Source organism: Rhynchophorus ferrugineus, unplaced genomic scaffold (assembly GCF_030347505.1).
Source record: "Rhynchophorus ferrugineus isolate W39M unplaced genomic scaffold, kcgeb_rfMv2 rfM6, whole genome shotgun sequence".
NCBI classification, from domain to species: domain Eukaryota; kingdom Metazoa; phylum Arthropoda; class Insecta; order Coleoptera; family Curculionidae; genus Rhynchophorus; species Rhynchophorus ferrugineus.
This window is the reverse complement of record NW_027472585.1, coordinates 14487181-14509087: the sequence shown is the minus strand read 5'-3', so window position 1 is coordinate 14509087 and position 21907 is coordinate 14487181. Positions and strand designations below refer to the sequence as shown.

General features: G+C 32.0%; 2 protein-coding genes across 6 annotated transcripts in view; one reads left to right on the top strand and one right to left on the bottom strand.

The window, feature by feature from the left end:
- The window catches only part of RhoGEF64C (Rho guanine nucleotide exchange factor at 64C), a 204129-nt gene that overhangs the window by 170307 nt on the left and 11915 nt on the right, over positions 1-21907 (top strand). For all 5 annotated transcript variants that reach the window (XM_076407465.1, XM_076407466.1, XM_076407468.1 and 2 more), the window contains 7 exons: positions 15054-15168; positions 16151-16426; positions 17674-17917; positions 17975-18258; positions 18316-18556; positions 18614-18814; positions 18867-20496. In XM_076407465.1, the coding sequence (XP_076263580.1) occupies positions 15088-15168; positions 16151-16426; positions 17674-17917; positions 17975-18258; positions 18316-18556; positions 18614-18814; positions 18867-20496 (2957 nt within the window). In that variant the 5' untranslated portion in view covers positions 15054-15087. The remainder of the gene's footprint in view (positions 1-15053; positions 15169-16150; positions 16427-17673; positions 17918-17974; positions 18259-18315; positions 18557-18613; positions 18815-18866; positions 20497-21907) is intronic.
- Positions 3160-8676, bottom strand: LOC143199012 (odorant receptor 85f). The gene is made up of 8 exons (XM_076408725.1): positions 8487-8676; positions 6113-6322; positions 5835-6051; positions 4220-4366; positions 4070-4169; positions 3922-4011; positions 3710-3865; positions 3160-3654 (listed from the first exon to the last, which is right to left on the bottom strand). The coding sequence occupies exons 1-8, from the start codon at positions 8674-8676 to the stop codon at positions 3604-3606; spliced, it is 1161 nt and encodes a 386-aa protein (XP_076264840.1). The 3' UTR covers positions 3160-3603.

The window sequence follows — 21907 nt, the reverse complement described above, 5'->3', positions numbered from 1 at the left end:
TTAAAATTTCGACGTATTTAACGTATGTAGTAGTAGGACATTAATATATAATTAATATTTTTCTAGAAACGACTCTTATACTAAAGAATATTCTGAAATTGCTTTTCCATTTCACAGTATAAAACTAATGAACACCCAAATTTTATGTCATCTACAGCTGTATAAAATATTTTTATAGCATGTTACATTTGGAGTATTTATTCATTGTTTCATGGTCATTGCTTTCCGCTCATCTAGCAAATGCACTGCTTCAAAATTAATATCACCGTGTATACTTTTTGTATGAAAGTGCTAGAAATGATGGACATGTTTTAATGAAAATGACATATGGTATTGAATATATAAGATAATTTATTTTAATTAATACTTTTTGAATTAAACCGTTTAAATTAGTGACAAATACAGCAAATGAAGTAGGGGTAATGTTGCTTATATTGTTTACTTTATTTTTCTTATTATTTTTATGAAAATTTGGCAACTTTTGAATGCAATGTTTTAAAAAATAATAATATCTGAAGTCCTCTAAGCCAAGATTTGATTTCGTTAAATGAAGGAAAGCGTATTTAGACAAGTGGTCGTCGGAAGGGCCTATGTACGGGCTAAATAACCGATGTGACAGAACTTATCCACTATTTTCCAATACAAACCTTCTATCTAACCAGATGCAAAATTATCTAGACGACAGTTTATTATCAGAAGGCTGAAAACCTATTCTGCAGGATCAATTCACTATCAGTATCCGTAGGGATATATCAGGCTTGCAATATAGCTGTATTATTAGTTATTACTATAGTTTTTATTAGTATAAAAATATTCAATTTTTTTTCTGGCACTGGAGTAACATTTCGGTCATGCGGAATCATTTTCTGACTTTTAAACATCTGGAAATGGTTGAATTAGTAACATTTCATGGCTTTGTTTGAATGATGCTCATTCAATTACAAATGCAAATGCAGTCACTCTATTACTATGCAATATATAATGTTAATATGCATTACTGTTTCTCTTCTTCCTCTTCCCGTATTATATATATGTTGTATATCCAGTTTTCGACTTCATAAAATAATAAGTGGAATTATGCCCAAACATACTTTTTCTATAAAAACACTATAGGCGACAAATTGTTATATATTTAACGAGTAAATTAAAACAGTAGGTATCATAGTGAATAATTTATTATGACAGTAAAGCATGATAGACAAAATTATCTACTAAATGACGGGTAATTGATAATTATTATATTCCATATCATATTTTAAAGTTACAAATTGTTTATATTAATATTTTGAGTAAGAAATTCCCTTCAATGTTACTAGTACTTTACAATAACTACAGTTATCTCTAATTGCATTCGAATTATTGCCAAAAACAGTTCAATAATATTTTTAATACTATAAACATTAAAAATATTAATTAAGATAATCCTTAGAGTTAATACCGATATTTCATTAAAATACAGTCGATGATGAACACCGAATGCGATTTTGTGTTTGTGTAGATGAAACATCCGTCAGTGACCTTGGACAAAAAGTGAAATACGCCAAATAAAAGTTGCGTTCTCTCAAATTCGTTGCAGTGCCAGGGGCCACTTGATCTTTCACTTTTACTTCGGACCATTCAGGGTCGTATTTTAACGTTTTTTGGCACGTTGATCACAAATAATCGACTATTTAATTGTATTTTTATTCATTGCGTCTATATGTCATATATAATAATTTATTTCTCTTTATAAATTTCATGGATATTAGCCTTTTCAAAACAACATTGCCATTTTTTTCGAAATAAATAATGACATGCATAATAATATCCATTGATTTTTATAATAGCTGTTTGTTTTAAATTTTAAGGACGTACGTTAATTAAAATAGCAACAGTATATTTAGTATTTCTAACTGTTATTTTGACGTTTATTTGGTTTGAGAAACGTTATTGATAGGAAATTACTGAAATATTAGAAATTGTTATGATATATTTATCTTTAGTCTACGTCTAATTTTCTGTCTGAAGCTCTGTATTAAAAGTAAAATTAATGTACGTTTTATTTTCGAAACTTGACTAAAGTTGACGCAATTGAGGTTAACGTTGCCAATGAAATCGCATAAAAGATAAAAATTTTGCTACATTGATCTTTCTTTAATATTGATTTTATTTTAAATTATATTTCAGTTTTCGTACCTAGAGAAATGTATCATTTCTTAATTCCTTTTTGTTGTGTCATCACCTCGATATTTTCCTGCATCATCTTCTGCTGAGTGTGCATATAATTATTTTAATGTATAGCTTGAAAACAGACATGTTTTGCACATCAGTGAAGCGTCTGTTTAGATTTTCTTGCAGTCTAGAATCGTCAGATTATTTGGTTCATTAAAATAGTTAAATTATTCAATTTTTATTAAGAATTATTATTTTTTAGTTAATTATAACCTATTTATTAGTACAGACGTAATTATAGTGGAAATTAGTGAACTGTATGAACATTTATCAACATTTATTAACAAAACAACCTCGCTATTAATAGTACTATATTCGTAAACTAAAACAATAGGAAATTCATTTGTATAACAATACCATTTGCATGTAAATTGGCATGTGCTTTTTTATTACTCAAATAACAAGTTAAAGATCTTTAACAGCTTAAGCTTAACAGTTAGTTAATTTAAATAGCGTTGTATATCTTAGTACAGTTCTGTAGCATCGGCAGGTGCGTAACATTTTCTTTGCCTACCACACTGAAAATCGCGCTTCAGGCAAAAATCTCTCTAGGATAAACTCTGGCCTACATTTTCTATTAAAACCCATTGTAGTTACGCTACACAGCCAATATTATGATTTAATTAACAGTGGTAGTGATGTAAAGAAGAGTGTATATAAATAAGTATCTAGTTACATAAAAAAGAATTTGAATAACAACAAAAAACTAATTAATGTTAAAGTGATGACACATCACCATGTTTTGTGACTACAAGAGTTTCTGCACTACAGGTTATTGAAAATGCATTTCAATTTTAGCTACCAGAAATGCTCTTGGTTACTATTGTAGTTATATTAAGATATATATCGAAGTTAATAATTGGTGTTAATTCCGAATATAAAAAATATATCATAGATGTGAAACCTAGTGCGGCATTATGTGTCAACATTATGTTTAGAAAAATTAGATAACAGGAAAGTAATTGTCATTTATTTTTGAAAACAAGTATATGTGCTTTTAAGATGTTATTAAGAGGCTCCAAACCTCTCCAAAATCATCTTAATATTTCGGAGACACATCTTTTTGGTGTTTATCTTGATCTAATATATTTTCAGCGAGCTCAATTTCAGATCCAAATGCATATTACACTGCATATCACCAGAATATCATATAATTCGTACTAAGACCTGCATCGACTTCGTCGTTTAATGACTGATTATTGAGCAACATTCTACTCTTCATTATCTGGTTCGATATGTTCAGAACGTAGATTAGAAAAGCCTATCGGGGTTTCTATTAAACAAGTTTGTGCAATTTTGTTATTTTTGTGCATTTGATACAATTCTGGATAAAATAACGTATTTATTTCCAAAGCATCTAGTAGAATAGGCAACAGCAGTTTTACATTTTAGTTATACTGTTTCATTTAATAGAGTTAAATAAGTATATGACGTTTTCAACATCTGTAATCAAACTTGGCTTTATTAAACATTATAAAAATTAATAGCCAACATTTACCATCAAATAAAAAGGATAATCAGCAGTTCCCAACGGTAGAGCGTCAACTTTGATCGGTTTCTGACTCCTGAATATCATAAGCACAAGGTATTTTCTTATTTTTGGTTTTGCTTCGTACCAATTGCTGTTATAGACGGCATCGCCAATACTCATCGACTGAAAATTGATTTTGTTAATAGTTGAATTATCGAAATGTGATAATCGAGACCAACTTCATCAGAAATATTTTGACCTGCATGACAGCTGTAAAACATAGCAACCGAATAAGCGATTATAAAAGCCAGCGCTTTAGGTGTAGATTGCTGAATAGTAAAAAAGACAATTGCTCAAAGAGCTTAATTGCAAATATATGTGCCTTACATGTAATAACTGATTACCCAAACATCCAATGACAAGAGCGGCAATCAAGTAAACATGTCCGATTGTCACTTTGCAAATAGCGTTTAAATCCTCAGACAGTCTAAAAGAGCCAACATATCATAAGAGACATTAATGACTATAGAAACATACTGAATGATATACTGGTGGTAAGATATCATCTTCTTGATTCTCCTCTCTTGTTCGTTTTCATTCTCAATTTCCAGTATTTCGATTATTTGCTCTTTTAAATGATGTATCATGGATATAATTAAACCATAACCTTCTAGAGGAATTGTACTTAAAAATATAGATTAAATAATTATAAAAACTGAACAACAGATCAATTGAAAAGTCCCCGGCCTACCATAGTAAAACACATATTTTTGGCAAAATAATTTTTTTATTCAACATAATTGCCTTCAATCAATGAGTATAGCGACCCTCCAACTTTTCGATACCATTCTTGTAGTACGATTTGTCCTTTGCTTCAAAATAGGCCTCAGTTTCGGCGATCGCCTCTTCCTCTTCATTGGACGAAAATTTCTTCCCAGCGAGCATTTTCCTAAAATCTGAGAACATAAAATACTCGCTGGGGGCAGATCTGGAGAATACGGCGGATGAGGAAGCAATTCGAAGCCCAATTCATGGATTTTTGACACGGTGCGTTGCCTTGGTGAAGCAGCACTTTCTTTTTCTTCAAATGCCGCCCTTTTCCGGCGATTTCGTCTTTAAAACGGCCCAATAACGCTACGTAATAGTCGCTGTTGACGGTCCTTCCTTTTTAAGGTAGTCAATGAAAATTATTCTATGCGCATCCCAAAATACAGACGCCATAACCTTGCCAGTCGACTGTTGCGTATTGATTGGACATCGGAGTGAAATTATGGAGCCACGTTTCAGCCATTGTCACATATCGACGCAAAAACTCGGGTTTATTACGCTTGATCATCTTCAAACACTGCTCCGAATTATCAACTCGTCGTTGTTTTTGATCAAAAGTGAGCTCGCGCGATACTCACTTTGCACAGAGCTTCCTCATACCCAAATATTCGTGAATGATATGATGTACGCGTTCAGTTCGTTAAATATCTCTAGAGTGTCTGCTGTTTCATTCAATTGCAATTTACGGCCATTCAAAATCATTTTGTGGATTTTTTTTATGTTTTCGTCGGTAACAACCGCTCTTGGGCGTCCACTACGTTCACCGTCTTCGGTGCCCATTACACCACATCTAAACTTAAAATACCAATCCTTGATGGTTAATTTCCCTGGGGCAGTATCTGGAAACTCGGCATCTTCAGAAAGCAATATTTTATCAATACGCTAAATTCCTTTATATCCATTTTTTTCACTTTCACACTTTCAGAAACTCATGATCTCACATTTGTCAAATTTATACACATATCTTTTGAGGGTTAGTGTTGATTAAAAAAACATATGGATTTAATTCTAGTAGCGCCACCTATGTGTCAGGCCGGGGACTTTTCAATTGACCTGATAATTCATTAAAGATATAATAAAAGTATATGTCTACATGTAATATATTTGAGCATATACAAGAGCTGAAACTTTTAGAGATAAGTAACACCATTTTGTTAGAACCGCGTTATTTTGAAATAAGTAGTCTGCGTCTCAAAATCGACAGTGTAATGACTTGAAACAATAATAGTTTCTAAAAGCAGTAAATTTAATAGTTGTGGCTAGACCAGCGTTGTTATACTCCTTGAAAGTTCGAATGTCTTAATAGTAAAATACAATAGCGTACTTTAACACAAACGAGGAGGTGAGATAAATCATTCCTGATACGATTTGCATTGTTAATAAGAAAGTATGAGCCCAAAAACCGATCTGGTCACCGTTCGGCCACCATGCTGGACTCAGAGTTCCGCAAACTTCGTGTAAATTTTTTTCTGCATTCATACGGTGACATCGCTTCGAGTCTAGTAAGGATATACCAACGTACGCGGTAATTCCTAATACCCCTGGAATTAATGATGAGTGAAAAATACAACGTTTGGTTACAGCTGAAATTAGTATGCTTACCGTAAAGAAAGGTTACTTTCGATATAAGGTTTCCTGTGCGCTGTGCTTTCTCATATTGAGGTGGTTTTCCAAAATTTTTGAAATCCGATAACTTTTGAAACATCAGAGACCATTTTTCAAAATGAACAGACATGAAGATGCAGCATAACATGGCTCCCACATCTCCAAAAATATCTCCAATATCTTCTGTTAAATCAACTTCAGCTTTTTCTGGAATCAAACAATATATATATATATATATATATATATATATATATATATATATATATATATATATATATATATTTATATATATATATATATATATATCACATATGACATAACTCAGTGAAAATGCCTAAAGTGAAACTAATAAAGCACCGTATTTCCCTGTTAGAGCACTGTGTGACGTTTTCCTATTCCTTTTACAGAAAGTAAAATTATCATCTTTTTTAAAGTGATTCGTATATTTTGAGGCTATGAAATAAAAATTCCAGCTATTTTTAACACATAACTAATTTAATATTATGAAGAAGTTTTGCCAACGAACCTCGAAAACTTCTACAAAATTAAGAATTAACATAACACTCATAATCAGTGAAAATGCCACAGAAAATAAAAAGCAAAATGACATGAATCTCAGACAAAAATCTGAAAATAAAAAATTTTAGCATGAAAAATTTTATAATATGAAAATTGTAATTATAAATAGCTGTAAATTTGGCGCTCTGTAAACAAAATAGTCCTTAAAATTATTTAAAGCCACCATATAACTTTAACTGTTTTAAATTTAATCAAAACTTAATGAGTATTTTTTTTTGTAAACGAACTGAGTTAATAATTAAAAACTTCCTTAGAGAAAGACATAATCAAAGGCTGGTGAATTTTTCTGTCAATAACCTGAATGAACCAATTATTGAAAAATCACCGTATTTGTAACCCATATATAAGATAATGATAATGATAAATGCGTTATATGACAATTTTCATTAAAGAAAATTGCAATATTTCTTGTAACAATATGATGGGAATTATTTCAACTCTTGTAACAAAGAAATATAGATGTTTATCTCATGTGTATTGAAAAAAGTAAATAATTTTTGAATGGTTAGAATATTATTCTAACTATCTTCTACATCCAAACTATAAATGAGACTATAATCTATAGAAGTATAAACAAATAAATACGAATTGTTCAAAACTGGCCTTCAAATGCTTTAAACATTACAATATGTTCTAAATATATTGGATAAACTAAAAAAGAATTTGTTATTTATAAATAAAAACGAAGACAGACAGAAACGAAGTATATATATATATATATATATATATATATATATATATATATATATATATATATCACATATGGCATAACTCAGTGAAAATGCCTAAAGTGAAACTAATAAAGCACCGTATTTCCCTGTTAGAGCACTGTGTGACGTTTTCCTATTCCTTTTACAGAAAGTAAAATTATCATCTTTTTTAAAGTGATTCGTATATTTTGAGGCTATGAAATAAAAATTCCAGCTATTTTTAACACATAACTAATTTAATATTATGAAGAAGTTTTGCCAACGAACTTCGAGAACTTCTACAAAATTAAGAATTAACATAACACTCATAATCAGTGAAAATGCCACAGAAAATAAAAAGCAAAATGACATGAATCTCAGACAAAAATCTGAAGATAAAAAATTTTAGCATGAAAAATTTTATAATATGGAAATTGTAGTTATAAATAGCTGTAAATTTGGCGCTCTGGAAACAAAATAGTCCTTAAACTTATTTAAAGCCACTATATAAATTTAACTGTTTTAAATTTAATCAAAACTTAATGAGTATTTTTTTTGTAAACGGACTGAGTTAATAATTAAAAACTTCCATAGAGAAAGACATAATCAAAGACTGGTGATTTTTTCTGTCAATAACCTGAATGAACCAATTATTGAAAAATCACGGTATTTGTAACCCATATATAAGATAATAATAATGATAAATGCGTAATATGACAATTTTCATTAAAGAAAATTGCAATATTTCTTGTAGCAATATGATGGGAATTATTTCAACTCTTGTAACAAAAAAATATAGATGTTTATCTAATGTGTCTTGAGAAAAGTAAATAATTTTTCTGTAATCTAAATGTTATCATTAACTCTTGTTTTGCTTTTCAACAAATATTGATTCCTTAATTTTTTATCAATTCAAGTTTGTTTACGTAATATTTAATCCCACGAATTGAGAAAATTTTAGTTCGGTTTTTTTTTTCGAAGCAATCCTAATGATCACGAGATAATAAATATATTATATCATTGTCAAAAATGTAGTACTTATTATAGTATTTATTCTTAAAATATAAAAAATAATTTTCCCTTCTCTTTCCAATACCACTTACTAATAAGATTTACTGCCAAGTGAAGTGATATAAGTGTAATCCATGGAACGCCGAAAATAATATTCCATATCACAAACGAGACGAAAAACCGCTTCTTGTAGTCACCATCGTAACTTTGAGGGTAAAACCTTAACATCTTCAGAAGCCTTAGACTATAGTAAAACGGTTTATCTTTTCTGATTTCGTACATGATGGTAGCTTTTAATGCCTATGCTGAATATCGAATTTCTCTTTTATATACTGCTCATAAAGTTTTAATACTGTATAAAATAGAACGATATTATAACACAAAAGAACGATTTTTTTCCTTTATGCTCCAATTACAAAGGGTAAACTTGAAAGGATTTACTGTTAATGATACAGAAAGCCTAATTGCGATTTTATAGCATGCTCGTTTTTATTATAATATATAGGAAATTTGTTAAAAGAAATATCGTTTCAATCTGTTATTATGTGTCCAAGGCAAAGACAAAGGGATTAAAAGTATTCGCGTTTATTTTTTATACAAGCAATATAATATTAAATTAATTATGCCTGAAAAATAGTTTGAAAGATGATAATTTTAATTTCTGTAAAAGGAATACGAAAATCTATCTATCTATCAGGGAAGTACGGTTTTTGATCAGTTTGTTGTTGTTGAAACTCTTTAGTTGTGTGGTGATTTTATATGGCATGTGTTCTTTTGGATTGAGGTGCTTAAGATTCTTATGAAAAATGTTCTTAATTTTGTAGAAGTTTTCGTGTTTTTTTGGTAAAAATTCTTATCCTTCACGTGGTTTAACCATTTTGTTTGTATTTTTGACGTGCGTTGTATTAATATTGTGAAAATCACTTAAGAGTATCAACGAAAAAATTCATACACTAGATGCCAGATCACTGAAATTTAATAACTTGGCAAATGGCTTACCGACGATAACAACATAAATTGTGGTCGTTTTTATATATAATTATAGAACTTTCTACATATATATTTTTGTATTTGACTGTAGTGATGACTAATCGAATTATTGAATGGTTAGAGTATTATTCTAACTATTTTTTACATCAAAACTATAAATGAGACTATAATATATAGGACTATAAGCAAATAAATACGAATTGTTTGTTCGAAATTGGCCTTCAAATGCTTTAAACATTCCAATATATTTTAAGTATATTGAATATGCCAAAAAAGAATTTCTTATTAAAAAATAAAAACGAAGACACGTGATTTGACTATCGACTTATTATTGACGAATTATAAACAATACTTTAATGTTAATCTTGAACAAAAATAATAGCAGAATATGGCAAAATAATATTAATACCTCAGATATACTAAATATTAATAACATTTACTTATTTATACGGTAATGAGTTATTAAGTTCATATTATACCGTCTATTCTAGTACCTAGTGTGTACCTAGACAGTATTATAGTCATAGACTAGTACATGCTTCAGAATTTCTATAGGCCGGCTTGATCGGAGTAGTAGTACAGGCACACCTACTGTTGCGATAGTCGCGGGTTCGAATCCGGCTGGTGCTAAATCTGACAAGGACGGTCGGTAGGCTTAATGCCAAGGACCGTGGTTCGGCGCCCACCTTAAATTGTAGGTCCAGTCCAGATAAACCACTAGTTGATAAAAGGAGACTTTAAAAATATAGAAAAAAAAAGAATTTCTATAGACAGTAGTATCTAAGTAGCTTCTACACTTATTTCAATTCATATAATTATAATAATCTCAAGTGCTTAAAGTAAATCGATAACTAGGAAGCAGATACAGCACTCTAATAAAAGCAATATAAAAATGGTCCGTTTACTTTTGATAATTAAATGATAAGCGTTAATTAAGAATAATTTTCTCTTTCTCTTCGTCGCATTTATTTCTGACAATTACCTGAAAATCCCAAAGACAATTTCCGCCAGGTAGATATTTGCATAATTTTATTATAAAGTAAGTGGCTCTGGCATGAATAGATATGCCATAAAGTCAATTATAATATTAACTCAAAATGGATATTATCTTATTATTTTAATTGACATATCAAATAGATTAGATAAAGATGATTATGCTTTTTTTAGAAAGAAAATAATGGAAATATATTACCTATGGACTTTTATTATGGTATATTTCCACCAATGTTAATTGGCATTAGTTTCCTTGGCATTGAAAAATATATTGTATATACATTTAATTATCAAATATATGTTATTATATTTTTTTTTTGAAAGTAGTTGTTTATAAAATAGCTATTGTTATGGTTCAATTATATTTAATATATAGATACAGAGTGTAGTGTGAAAATAATTCCAAATGAATAGGCACTTCTTTCTCATAATTTAGTAGTTAATCAAGTTACGGCATATCTCATTGATTTTTTTTCAAATATACTTTAAGGTGGTTAATGGGTCCCTGACCTGTTGTTTTATATTCTTATATATGTTATATTATATTCTTATATTATATATATGTTGTTATGTTATAGATGTGATATTCATGAGAGAATATCACATCTCTGGATATTTTATAATGATTGATGTCTATGTTATTGCTGATTAACACAGGCTTTCTCATAAGCATATTTATAATTTTATTATAAAGTAAGTGGCTCTGGCATGAATAGATATGCCATAAAGTCAATTATAATATTAACTCAAAATGGATATTATCTTATTATTTTAATTGACATATCAAATAGATTAGATAAAGATCATTATGTTTTTTTTAGAAAGAAAATAATGGAAATATATTACCTATGGACTTTTATTATGGTATATTTCCACCAATGTAAATTGGCATTAGTTTCGTAGCAATTGAAAAATATATTGTATATACATGTAATTGTCAAATATATGTTATTATATTGTTTTTTTTAAGTAGTTCTTTATAAAATAGCTATTGTTATAGTTTAATTACATTTAATATGTAGATACAGAGTGTAGTGTGAAAATAATTCCAAATGAATAGGCACTTCTTTCTCATAATTTAGTAGTTAATCAAGTTGCGGTATATCCCATTGATTTTTTTTCAAATATATTTTAAGGTGGTTAATGGGTCCCTGACCTGTTGTTTTATATTCTTATATATGTTATATTATATTCTTATATATGTTATATTATATTCTTATATTATATATATATGTTGTTATGTAATAGATGTGATATTCGTGAGAAAATATCGCATCTCTGGATATTTTATAATGATTTATGTTTGTGTTATTGCTGATTAACACAGGCTTTCTCAGAACCTCAATATTTGTATAGAATGTATATAGACGTAACCGTAAAATCAGAAAATATATGTTTTAGGAAATTAGTCATGTTTACCGAAATAAATATTATCCATTTATATCCAGTACTTTTGGTGATGTGGGTAATCGGTTAGATCGATTACTTATTATCTATATGCATCCTAAGTCTGGATATATGTATTTCTAATGCATGGGTTTAAAGTCTGACACCAAATAATCTAGGGAAATTGAAATTATTTCCATGTTGTCCAGTGGCTGGTTGATTTTGGGAAACTATATCGTCAAGATCGTCTTTAACCATCGCTAATATTCTATTGCTCTAATAGTTGTTCAACAATTTGCCCAGTGGACAATATCCTATCTTATGATAACAACATGATAGAGGGATATATGAGATGTAGAAAATCAGTCCAGCATCTGGTTACATTTGAAATGTTTTCTGTATAAAATGTCTTAATCTATATCGTAATCTGAAGTCTATATTTGTCGGATAGTAATGAATGTTTGAATCTATTCACTTCACTACCATCATACATATTTTACTAATTGGCAAAGCTTTCGAATCCGATACTTTGAATTACATTCGCCTAAAGGGATATCGGGCTGAAGCCCTGAATATGAAGCAGCTACTATTACAAACAAAGTTTTCTTTTGCAGCCGTTGAATGTAGGCTATAGATTTATTAGCAGTATATCATATCATGTTAAATTAATGCTTTGGTGCTTTTGAGTAACTGTTGAGGAGGTTACTGTTCCCCAGTGCGACGCTAACTTTAAACAACTATATACAAAACCTGCGATATGGTGAACATTGTATAGAGTGTCTTTTCACTCAGACCATTCAAATTTTTATTTGAATTTCTAGTTTCAAAATATAAAATTGTGTACTTTTAATAGGGCATTTTTAATTTCACATAGAAGTAATCTAAACTTTTATATACATTAATGGTACTGCAATAACGAAACAGTTTACACCACAAGTTACTCGGTATGAACAATCGATTTGTACAATTTAATACAATAAAGTATTTAACAGTGTAAACTTAACATATAATTCAGTAAATTAAAATTCAGAAGCCCTCATTTTTAATAAAACCTTAACTTGTGTAAGTGATAGGGTTCCGAAGAGTTTATAAGACAATTATAAATCGTTTCGCAGTTCCTCGCAATATTTCTTGATATAGTTTAGTGAAATTTAAGCAAAAGTATCGCAGCTCATGCTCTTCCGCCACTATAGGTAAATTAAAAGTACTCAAAGTTTCCCAGCTATAAATTATTAGATTATGGAAACATATGGAACACTCCTGTCACGTGATTTTTTTAGGCACAAGTATCACAGTTCAGTTTGAAAGACCATCAAATATGGATTAAAGTTGTTGTGAACAAACTAGTGTATTAATTAGTCTAAGAAACTAGAATTTGAGCAGAAGCTTTTAGTTCATTGTATATGACCACTAAAGCCAGTAAAACCACTCAGTTACTTAACCGTATTTAGTGAAAGGTCAGAAACTTTATGAGAGTTTTCACATTAAAATAATGCAACTTAGTAAATCAAAGGCAACTTGTAGCCGAATGTGCAGTCGATAATAGACACAAATAGTTCTACTATTCCAACTACTAGTTTTTAGTAGTTTATAGTAAAACGCATTTTTTTGGCAAAATTAAATTTTTTTTATTCAACATAATTCCCTTCAAGGGTGATACACTGATTATAGGCCTCCAACTTTTCGATACCATTTTTGTAGTACGATTTGTCCTTTGCTTCATTAGACAAAATTTTCTCCCAACGAGCATTATTTTGGGATCTGGAAACAGAAAATAGTCGTTGGGGGCTAAATCTGGAAAATACGGTTGACGAGAAAGCAATTCGAAGCCCAATTCATGGATTTTTGCCGTTCATCATCGTTTTCATTGACTTGTGACACGGTGCACTGTCTGGTCTTGGTGAAACAACACTTTCTTTTTCTTAAATTGCGGCCGTTTTTCGGCGATTTCGTCTTTCAAATGCTATGTAATAGTTGCTGTTGGTGGTCCTTCCTTTTTCAAGGTAGTCAATGAAAATTATTCCATGCGAATCCCAAAATACAGACCCCCATAACCTTGCCAGACGACTATTGCGTTTTCCCACGCTTTGGAACGGTTTCATCGGGTGCAGTCCACTCGGACGACTGTCGATTGGACTTTAGAATGAAATGATACAGACATGTTTCATCCATTGTCAGATATCGATGCAAAAACTCGGGTTTATTACGCTTGATCATCTTCAAATACTGCTTCGAATCATCAACTCGTCGTTGTTTTCGGTCAAAAGTGAGCTCGCGCGGCACCCATTATGCACGGAACTTTCTCATACCCAAATATTCGTCAATGATATGATGTACACATTCAGTTAATATCTTTAGAGTGTCTGCTATTTCACTCAGTTTCAATTTACGGTCATCCAAAATCGGGCGTCCGCTACGGTTACCGTCCTCGGTGCTCATTTCACCACGTTTAAACTTAGCATACCAATCCTTGATGGTTGATTTTCCTGGGGCATTATCCGGAAACTCGGCATCAAGCCAAGTTTTTGCTTCAACTATATTTTTTCCTTTAAAAAGCAATATTTTATCAACACGTCAAATTCCTTTTTTTTCCATCTTTTTTACAATAATAAAAGTTGCTTCACTCAAAATACTAAAATTCACAAACTAATTATCCGACAGCTGTCAAATTTATACAGCCATCTTTTGAGGGTTAGGGCTAACTAAAAATCATATGGATTTATTTATAGTAGCGCCATCTATATGCCAGACCCGGGACTTTTCAATTGACCGGTTATATAAAAATAAGGTAGCCTCGGCAGTTCTTTTGTACAGTGGAATCAACAAAACTGTCATATAAATGGTAATTTGAAAATATAATTTCATATAACATATTGTTACTAATATTCAGTAGAATCAATTTTGAATGCACATATTATACGAAAGGCAAATCCACTCAATGTACATCAATTAAAACTTTATTTATCATCTTGCATCATGGCAATATTAATAGAGCCAATCAAAAATGGAAATATCGATTAAGAATTCCGCCATCCTACCTATTTATGAGCGCTGATAATGCCATATGGGCACGGCTTTAATATTCATGAGTCGCAAATAGCGCAGTTCTTGCCATTTCATATGCTCCATCCACATATCTGATTGTTGGAGTCGGCGTTTATATTCAAATTGAAAATATCAGGCGCTGGGTCTCGCGTAGATCGAAAATACGATCGGCCGTCCTGGGATTCTTAATGAAGCCGATTGTTGATGCGATGAGCAGCTCATATAATTAGCGTTTCTTGTTTCAGGGTCTGGAAATGTTAACGGATTTTTTTTGTTTCTATGGCTGCTTTGGTTAGCCATGAAATGCACCGGTTTCCTTCGTCATCATCGGATGCCGCGTACTCCTCGTACAATTTAAGGGTAAGTCTCAATTTTAGTATTTATATTAGATGTTGGAATGAATTCGTAGCGTTGTGCTAATAATTAAAATTATTTTAATTTGTATAATTTTAATTTTACGACTCTCTATGCTTTATATTGTTGTAGCAGGTCCTTTTCTGAAGGACTAAAATTACTGGCATCGTTAAATAACATTTAGGCAACTTAATATAACAGCAATATCAGAATAATAAAGATATATGTAAATAATATAAAACTGTAACAATCAAGAACTATTAGTCTTTTTGGTGTAGAGCTGCATGACTTTGATCTTCCTAATTTTGAAGTGTGTTTCAAACGAATTTGGGAAGATAGCAGGTCAAATGAAAAGTCCCCGGCCTACCATAGTAAAACCAATTTTTTTGGCAAAATTAGTTTTTTTTATTCAACATAATTCCCTTCAAGGGTGATACAGAATAAAGGTTCCATGAATATGTTATACCTTTATATATAATATATATAAAACCTTTATATAAATATATAATATAGTTCTATATAATCCAATAACATACATTGATCATAATGTAATAGTATAGCACCTTGGCTAAACAATACTTCCCCACCTTTGAGTTTGTAATTATTAGGTCCTGCTACTTTCCTTCGAAACCATTTCTAAGTTAGAACTGCAGTCCTTTCTATAGAATGTATTCTATTAGAAGCTTCACAGCTTGGAACTCTTTTGTGTTGCTTTTATATTAATTAAAAACAAATTATTTTTCTTAAGTGTTTCGTAACTTTTTGTTAAAATTAGAAATATAAAATATATCTAAATTTGTCCCGCAAATTTGCACACCAAAGCGTAGGATTAAAAACTTCCTTTTTATCGTTTTGGAGATATATGTAGACGATATGGTGAATGCAACCTCATTAGTACTAACCTTCAACAAATTATCTTAAAATTTCATGATATTCCACTCATAAGTTTGTGAGTTATTGTGCTAAGAGTGACACTGTTCTGTTTTAGCGTGAAAGCAGTAGCCGGCACGGTGGTGACATCTCTGATAGATGTATTGGCAGCACTGGTGCCCTATCACGTTCAATGCGCTACGCAGATCCTTGGTTGTACGGGAGTGTACGTGCCTCTGGAGGTCTACTCCTGACGCCGGCACTGGTTCTGTGCCAATGTCCCGATTATTTAACTGACAGTAGGAGATCGAGCTCCAAGAAGACTCCCCATACCTGCAAGAAATGTAAAGGTACTCGGTTACCGATATCTCCAGTTGAGTCAAAATTTGGAACGGTAAGTTTTCAATTTATATTATTATAATAATTAATTTATCGTCTTAGAATAATACGTTTTAATGAAACTGTGCCGCTAATATAACGATCTAACTTATTACTTTGAGCAACTTCGAACTTTTAAGATTTGGTAAAGTAACATACACAATATTTTTTCTCAGTTCAGATGACAGAATTTTAGTAATGGTCATTTTAATAGGAAAGTACTTATAAATTTAAATTTTTTTTAAAATCCAGATTAACTGAAAGAATCAGCGAAAAAGAATTGAAAGTTCCAGTCGGACCATAACATCATGATAGATCGCTATAGTTAGTAATAAAAATATTTCAACTGAGCCTTGGAATAAAAATAGCTATTTCCCTTCCATAAAATCCAAACATTAGTGTCATGAGGCAAGGAACAAGAAGCAAGTGTTGATTTTCCAATGTGGAATATCAATACTGCTAAGTAAATTGACAAAGCTTTTAAAAAAGAGTGAGAAAATAACAGAAAACACATTTAATGTTCTTATATCTGAAAATTAATGACATATTATTATGTATTATTATACACATAAAGTAGTATGGAGAAAACTCAATATGCTCTGGAGAACATTTTGTTACGTCCAATATCTAGATGGGGTTAAAATCGCCCATTCATATAATTTGATAGGTTATTTTAGATCTCTATTATAGGCACCTGCAAGGCAGATATTTTGCTAACATTTTATGGGTCCTTTGATAAAATTTGCCAGCCAATTGCTGTACCTGATAGACATGGCAAATAGAATTCAAATTTTTTTCTTGCCTCTTTCCTCTTTTTCATATTTATTTGTTGTCATCGATTTAATAGGATCTATTAGTCTGTTTATCAAGTTCTGTCTTTTTGTTTTCTATATTGAAAGCAAATTTTAAATCTTTCCCTATTAAAATTCTATTTACTTATTTTTATCCAGAAGTATATGGCCCAATTTATTATTTTTAATATCTTATCTGAAAGATCATTATGTATTGTGGATATTATAGCAATATAGAGGCGAAATGAACCAAATCAAATAGCGATTAAAACAAGTAAAAAGTTCAAAGTAGTGACATTTGGATATTTGACGTCGTGAGACATTTATCCAAAATAAAGATAAACCTCCAATTTCTCTGTGATTATTATATATTGATGACAATGACACGTAATCATTAAAATTGCTTTTTTCTGTGATATACTCTATTTTCTTGATTTATTACTTTTAAGCAATTGTCTTCTTAATTTTTTAGGTACGATGTTATCCAACGACACAAGCAAGTACCGTAGTACCTATGCGGGCAGGTACAGTCCGCGTAACATCATCCAGCAGACCCTCCATTCTTCCCACTCCAGATCCCTACGATCTGATGAGAAGATCGAGGCTGTCCGTGCCCGAAACCACCGTGACTGTCTCACCCTTCCGAGACCTGGCCCCCTCGCCTTCCCGAAGCCAAGAACCTCATAAAAAACCTCAAAGTTTGAGTAGATCGCGAGGTGAGTCGGTTTATATGTCGAGCGAGCTTTAAAATAACGATCACATTAAACTCGTAGGTTTGAAGCTAGATCCGTCATACAATTCGACGTTTGGTAGACGCTCTATATTAGAATGTAACATAAATCCCTACGACTTGATGTCCAGCGATGCCAAATCGAATAACCTCAAAAACTCGAAATCCGTAGCTCTAGTAGGCGGTCAAAGAATTCGAGTTCGACCGAAATTAGATCAACCCGAATATGAAGATGTTAATACATCGAAATCGTCGAGATCATCCACTAAATCACCTCCAGTCACCACTACCTTATCGACCATTAGGGAGAAGAATCAGAAGTCTAGCGTAAGAATATCGTTTTTACACTATTCCACTTAAATATATGTTCAATATTTTTTTCAGGAATCCATTAAATATACCGCCACCAGTAAAGAGAGTGATAGTGGTTACAATACGTTAACCAATGGACGTTTTAAGTCCATCTTAAAGAAACGAGGATCAAGTTATAACGGTGATTTATCACCGTATTCTGATGCCGAGGAAATAGCCAGTCCAACTAGTCCAAAGAAAACTGGAACACGATTTTATATCCCTGTTCCGCTTCCATTAACACCAAGGAAGAAAGTTCAGTTTGTTGATGCAGGTAATATAGTTCGTGTCCAATATTAATAATGTCTTTAACGTCCTGATTTTTTTTCAGGTAAAAGTGATACAAGTGAAGATGAAGATCGTCAAGAAGGAGAAGATCTCGTCGAAAATGACGAAGAAGATGATAACCAAGAGGAATTGTATGAAGTTCCATTATCTGACGAAATACCACAAGAAGAAGATGACGATGTGTTTGAGGATGCATTGGAGGAAATGCCAACCGTTAAAGAAGCATCAGTTAACGATAAATCAGGTAATTAAATCACCACTGTTTGTCTTTATTTATGTCAATAATTTTCTTTTAGCATCCTCTAAAACTGTAAAGAAAACGGTGAAGGTCCACCGAAGCAATAGTGATCGACGAAACGCCAAAGTTAAAAATGTCGACTTCTTTGATAGCATGGCGTTAAGAACCAAGAGACGAGGAGACGCCCGAATCATTTTCTCCAACGAAGATCTAGAGAAACTGGACGGTATAACCACAAGAACCAGGAAACTAAGTACCAGTAAACCTAGACCAACGTCGCCACCACCACCTCCACCACCAACTACCCAACCACCGGAATCACTGGAATTCCAGACCAATGCAGTCGAAACTCTAGAGAATGAAATTATAATTAACAAAACTGAGCCGGTTGATGATATCGAAATTAAAGATGATATTGAGGCAGAGGAGAATAATGTTGTGACCGTCGCTCATAAAATATCAGTATCGAGCAACGAAAGCGTGGAATCAGCGGGGTCTTCTTCCAATTTTAGCGACGATTCGGAGCCTTTAAATCAAACACCTCCTTGTGCGCCACCTAGAAAACGTAGCAGCAACAAACAACAGTTGATCAATATTGTAAAACCACCTTCTCTGATTCAGACGGTGAAAGTTCAATCCCCTCTTAACGAGACTCCCAATAAAACGGTTGTACAAATCAGTTCGCCCCCCACCATGCACAAGATCCAAATCAAGAACGAATTTCCGGATTTCTCGCAGACAAGCAACTATCAAACGATCTCCATTATTGACAATCCCCAAAGAAAAACATCGATATTGATTAATGGCGACGACTGTTACTCTACAGTAAACGTTAACGATAATGTTCCTCTTTATCAGTCTTCTGTGGTTGTTAATGATGAACCTGTTCTTGTTAATAGTAATAAAAATAGTAGCAGAATCTATATTACCGGTACTTTTATATCTCAACCTGAAGAGAACGAGAGTGTCGTGCCAGAGATCAAGGATTCGAAGTCAACCATAAACATCGGAAGCACTGGGGTTCATAATAAAATTAATGAAGGAAGCTTGACGAAAAACGATTCTAAACTAGACGGAACTAATGGGAAACAAGCCGAGGAACAGTCATCATTAACAACCAATTCTTCTTCTTCTTCTTCTTCTTCTGAGCTTATAAAAGAGATTCTTCGCAATCCTGTCGAGGCTGTACGTCAAAACTTAGTCCCTCATGTCTGTGGCAAGTCAGACATGCCTAGGAGACCACGTGACCTTAAGTTCCCAAGTCCCATCGCACCGCCTAACTCAAACACCCTCTTCGATCACCTGCTTGAGCAAGGAACATTTCCCCTTTCCATCGAAGATTCCCTCTCGATGCTGCGGAACGAGCGAAGCGTCGAGGAGGATGTGGCGTCGGAACATTCCTCCGCTCAGTACGAGTTGATGGACCAAAGTTCGGAGTGCTACACGGATCACAGCAACCGCAGTTCAGTGACTGAGGAGGAATTGTCGAACAGGACGAAATTCTATGAGTTACTGGCTGAAGCGGAGAACGTGGAGGTATCGGAGAACGACGATCATCATTATGAGAGCATCAAAGTGAACAACGATCCGATTTATGAGGAAATTGAGATTCCACCGCCTTTACCAGCTAATCCGCCTCCATCAACTATCTTGGACGATTTGCAACTGGACAAAGAATATACAACAAGGTATATATAATTTTTGTACCGTCTTATTTGAAATTATATTTATATATAAATATACACTCTGTCCGTGTTAATGTAGCTGAACTCATCTTAAACGATTGGACCGATTTTGATGATTTTTGTGTATGTTCATGTGGATTCGAAAATGATTTATAGTCACATATTCCTTCAGACCTACCCATTTAATTCAAACGTATATAATTTACTGCTCGATTGCAGTTTGCTGTAACTATTAATAATTCATAAGAGCAAATAATGTCAATTTGTAGCTTGGACCCAGGAAAACAGTTTTAAGTTTTTATATAACAATTTTAAGTTTATAGTACGCAGATATACTCACACACATTTGATAGAACAGGTTGGAGTAATTGTACGTATGATGGTGTCGGCTATTTTAATGAGTTGTTAAATATATTTTAATCTAAATTATTTAAACGATTGCAATCTATATAAAAAACATTTTGGGATGTAAAATGTTTGGGCAGGACAATACTTAATGCATTCTAGTGTTATATATAATTACTTGACGTCTAAATACGAGTTAATGGCAACTTTTTACAAAACCTTTGAATATTCCACCTCTCTTGTGATATTCACTAGACATTGCTTCTTTTGTCGCTTGATAACTCATAGTCCAACTAACCAGCACTTCATATCTTATTAAAGGGCACAAAGAAGGAAATTTTTCAGTGAGGATTCATATGCTTTTCCAAAAATTGCGGAAAATTCCAACTAACAATTGAAAATATTTTAAATAAAATGTAATGCAAATAAATCTTTCAAAATATATAAATGTAAATGTGATATTAAAAATATGTGTGTAATAATGTTGTTTAAACAGTTCACTTTCAAAGAATTTTTTTTTATGAGAACATTTCACTGCATAAAATACATATAGTGCATAGTGAAGCAGCTAACGCACGTCGTCAATATTTATGACGTCAGCACGTCCCTATGTTGAAGCATTATCTTAGAAGTTTGGTTTATAACGTTTGCCGATTTGTAACATCTGATTATTGCCCCTAATTTTTTGAAGAATTTTGTAGACATTTGATAACAGGGTTGACCAGAACCAATAGAAATCGAAATTTAAAAACTGATTCGGTTATATCTTCCGACGCATCAGAGAACATTCTCTCTCTTTTTAACTGGTAATGGTAAAATGAGAAGGAAACTGCATTTAGCAGTATTTTTGACGTCATCTATGATGTGCATTGGCTGTCTTATTGAAAGGACTATATAATAGGCCCTGATATATAATCTGGACGATATGGTGGATGCGATATATGATATAAATTTTCAAAGGCAAATAATTGTAATTTGTTATCAAGTAAAATATATATATATATATATATATATATATATATATACGTAACTTTTATGTATACGTAACTAATTTTCTATTCAATGGAGT

Excerpts from the sequence above, each read along its gene's own strand:
- LOC143199012 (XM_076408725.1), bottom strand. The coding sequence starts at position 8,676 with ATGTACGAAATCAGAAAAGATAAACCGTTTTACTATAGTCTAAGGCTT. Across the intron at positions 4,170-4,219 it reads TACCACCAGTATATCATTCA|ACTGTCTGAGGATTTAAACG; the intron begins GTATGTTTCTAT and ends TGGCTCTTTTAG. Across the intron at positions 3,655-3,709 it reads ATTATCCTTTTTATTTGATG|ATGTTGAAAACGTCATATAC; the intron begins GTAAATGTTGGC and ends GTTTGATTACAG.